The sequence below is a fragment of the Austrofundulus limnaeus genome, unplaced genomic scaffold (assembly GCF_001266775.1).
Source record: "Austrofundulus limnaeus strain Quisiro unplaced genomic scaffold, Austrofundulus_limnaeus-1.0 Scaffold167, whole genome shotgun sequence".
NCBI classification, from domain to species: domain Eukaryota; kingdom Metazoa; phylum Chordata; class Actinopteri; order Cyprinodontiformes; family Rivulidae; genus Austrofundulus; species Austrofundulus limnaeus.
Genome location: NW_013952569.1, coordinates 988500 through 992562, shown reverse-complemented (window position 1 = coordinate 992562; position 4063 = coordinate 988500). Strand labels below are relative to the sequence as shown.

The 4063-nt window shown below is 39.8% G+C and overlaps 1 protein-coding gene across 1 annotated transcript in view; it reads right to left on the bottom strand.

Annotated features, from left to right (window-relative positions):
- LOC106523847 (dachshund homolog 1) overlaps positions 1-4063 on the bottom strand; it is a gene marked incomplete at its 5' end in the record, with an annotated part of 46721 nt that overhangs the window by 19622 nt on the left and 23036 nt on the right. The window contains 1 exon segment of the mRNA XM_014017423.1: positions 1561-1671. Within this exon segment, the coding sequence (XP_013872877.1) occupies positions 1561-1671 (111 nt within the window).

Genomic DNA, 4063 nt, shown 5'->3' with positions numbered 1-4063 from the left:
TGTGTATATATATATATATATACACATTGTTGTGGAATACTGATTATGTATCACCTTGACACTGTCCAATTGTTCATATCTTATGATATCCCTGGACGTCATCTTCAAGCTGACCTACTTCATATACCAGAACGAGGCACATTCTGATTGGTTATTCACTATCACATAATGATAGTGAACAGTATAACTTTGCATGTCCGCCGATGACAGGCGGGCCCACATCTTACAGACTTCGTGATTGCTTTCTGTTTAATGTCTGCCCATTAATAAATGACTTTATAAATCATACCCGCAAGACTTGTCTTTTAAACACCCTTTTCGCCGTGTTTCTGACTATCTTTGCCGCGACAAACAGGATCCAAAAGGACATGAAACATGACTTGAACAGGATCCAAAAGGACCTGAAACATGACTTGAACAGGATCCAAAAGGACCTGAAACCGAACTTAAACAGGACCCAAAAGGACCTGAAACATGAATTGAACAGGACCCAAAAGGACCTGAAACAGGACTTGAATATAACATAAAATGAACCTGAAACAGAACATAAGCAGGACACAAAAGGACCTGAAACAGGACTTGAGTAGAACCTAAAAGGACCTGAAACATGACTTGAACAGGATCCAAAAGGACCTGAAACAGGCCTTTAATAGGATCCAAAAGGACCTGAAACATGACTTGAATAGAACCTAAAAGGCCCTGAAACATGACTTGAATAGAACCTAAAAGGACCTGAAGCATGACTTGAATAGAACCTAAAAGGACCTGAAACATGACTTGAACAGGATCCAAAAGGACCTGAAACAGAACTTAACCTGGACCCAAAAGGACCTGAAACCATTCTTGAATAGAACCTAAAAGGACCTGAAACAGGACCTGAACAGCCAAAATGATTCGTTGCTTAAAGAAATACATTTTTCTGAAAATGGTCTGGTTCTGGACTCAGAGTAAAAAAGGAACCAAAACCTTCAAAAGAACTTCAGAAAGGCTGAAAACTATCGATTGTTGATGAGAACTTCTGGCTGCTTGGAAGCCAAATAAAAAGAAATGAGATGAGATATCTTTTTGAAGTTAAATGCTGTATTTTTATTTATTTATTTATTTTCATTTGAACGTATGTTCAACCATCAGTTTAACCAGAGGAGAAAACATAAAAACCCAGTGATTCCCAGGTAAGTTCCAGTGGTATAAAGCTGATTTTTCTTTCATTTCTTCAGTTTGTGAAGTTGCTGAGGCTATCGGTTCATTTTGCTGATGTTAACACAAACTAAGAGTCCAAAGGCCTGAAAGCAGACGAAGGTGGGTGTAGAGTCATTACGCCACACAGAAGGAACAAACCACCTTAAAAAGTTTAACTCGTCCCCAGGGTTTCTGTGGATTATTGCTAATGTCCACAAAAAACTTCTATAAAGTGTCACCAAGTCTGGACGGCAGAGCCATATTTCCTCACATTTTAACAGGTTTCTTGTACAGGTGTGTGTGTGTGCGTGTGTGTGTGTGTGTGTGTGTACGTGTGTGTGTGTGTGTGTGTGCGCGTGTACGTGTGTGTGTGTGTTGCACCTGTGTTGGAGTGTAAATCGTCGTTGTCCGACTCGTTGCCGTTCTGGAGGCTCATCATTATCTTCATCTTCTGTAGCTTTTGGAGCTCGGCCATGGCTGCTGCAGTCAGGCCTGAAACACACAAAACAAACTGTTAGATGTATTTTCACTGAGAACCAACAGGTCCAATTCAAACACGTTTACAACCCGTCCCAGTTAGATGTTTCATCGGTGACACAAGTGTTTTGTGGCTTCAAACATGTTTTTACTGTGATCTACTGAGAACATTTCAGAGGTTTCTATGGTTTTTATCAACAAATACTCAGTATTTATGATGTTTATCCTTTATAAAATTGGTGATTTTCTCTGACTTGCTGGATATCAACATCTAGACCAAATCCTAACCAATGGGAACCCAATGATCACAATCTGTATGCCTTATCCTCTTGGTTTCTGAGAATTGACCCAGAGTCCAACGTATTTTATCTTTAAACCACTTTGGTATCACTTCCTGTGTGAGCTGGTGCTCCATCATGATGGAAAATACTCAGATTATCACCAAACTGGGGCTGGGTTCTTGGAAGAAGTTGCTCTTGGAGGACAGTTTGATATTATTCACGATGATGTTTCTGGACAGAACCTCTAAGCAGGATGTTGACGCTCTTCTCGACCTCTCTTCTTGTTTTGACGTTTGAACAATCAGACGGACAATTATTCTGATTACCAGATATCTGCTGTCCGGTATCCTAATTCCAAAGAAATTCAATGTTCAGGGATTTATTTTACTAAAGTGACCCATTTGTCTGAAGGTTTTCACTTCACATTGCTGCAGCTGTTCAGTTCTGCTCTAATGAAAACAACTTTGTTCAACTAAAGCTCAGTTTGATGTTTTCTATGTTCTGAAAGTAGGGTGCAACATTTTTGGCCATAATTTCCAATGTGAGGCCATTTTGATTCAAAAAGCTGATTATAGACCTGTAGTACTCGTCTACATTGATGATTGGTGGACCTCTGTCAGAGTGACCAACTGGTTCTTGGTCATCGCCTTCACAAATGGCCTTTTTACACCGATCCCTCAGATTGGCTGAGAGGAAAGATCTGGGAAGAATCCTGGTGTGGGTTTTTTTTCTATTTACGGACGATGTAGGCTACTGGTACCATTCCGTGGGCCTAACCATAACCCAAATTAAATTAAGAACTGCTCTTGAACCCTTTAGAGTAAATTCACAAGCCTAGTCTCTATGTAAAGCTATTAATCTGGATTTTTAACTTCTGCAGTCATATTTTTTGTAATTGTAACTAATATTTAGTTATTGAAGTTAAAATACACTATAACCATTAACCTTTTTTTATTTTTTTAAACCGCATATCAAATAAAAAGGTTACTCATTTGGCTACACAGCTGTGGTGTCAGAATGAAGCTCAGAGCTGATTGGCCAATTCTAGTTAATTAATCACCTGTACCACAAACGAGTGGGGCATGTGGGGTTTGCCACATATTTTGGGCTCTGGAGAGTCTATAGATGAACCCACTTGGTCAAAAGAGGTGTCAATCGAAAGAAGACAACCAATCAAATTGTCTGAACAGCATATTACGCTGGTAGGCTACAAGGAGGGAGGAAGTAACCACAAACTGGGAATGTGCCGTGAGCGGTACATAGATGGTTGTACCTTGGTACAGTCATGTCTTGGAGGTCTACAGATCACTGGACTTCATGTCTTGATTTGTGCTCAGACATTCACTGTTGGCAAGGATCAGGTCGAATCTACTGAATCTACCTCATGAGGTAGAACCACTTAAAAGATAATCAGTTGAAACAGGAAGCACCAGAGCAAAATTATGAGTTTGATAGCAGATTTTTCAAAAATAATGCAGGTTGACACAACAAAAACTGAACCCAAAAATTCAATAAACACAGTATCAAACTTGCAGCCATGACTACAAAGTCTAATTTCATAATTCAGTTATTTACTCAGTTCAATATAATTATATTGAAATGTTTACATACGTTCCAATTCAATTTGATTTAAATCCAAGATATGACACAATCATMATCATCACAACAGTCTTCAGTGTTTTGTCTTTGAACCTCAACAATTCAAGTCAAACATTTCTCCCAGCTGACCACTCGTCCCAGGTCTCTACCCATCATGCTTTGCTGCGAGTTGTGACAGACTGACAGTAGGGACTGGTTTGTATTTAGTGTTGTTTCAGACACCTCTCGCCTGGTGTACATTAACTGATGCACTTGTACAGAAAAACTAAACTGACATGAAAAAAAAAACCAACAAAAAGCGGCCTTGTTGCTGTTCTTACACACTAACACAAACACACACACAAACACACACACACACACACTCTTTTGTGAGGACTTAGATCCCCGGCTCTGTTCACTGACCTGGAACTGACTTCTATACACAACAACCAGCAGAGTGAAAGAGATGACCCTCAGTGTGTGTGTGTGTGTGTGTGTGTGTGTGTGTGTGTGTGTGTGTGTGTGTGTGTGTGTGTGTGTGTGTGTGT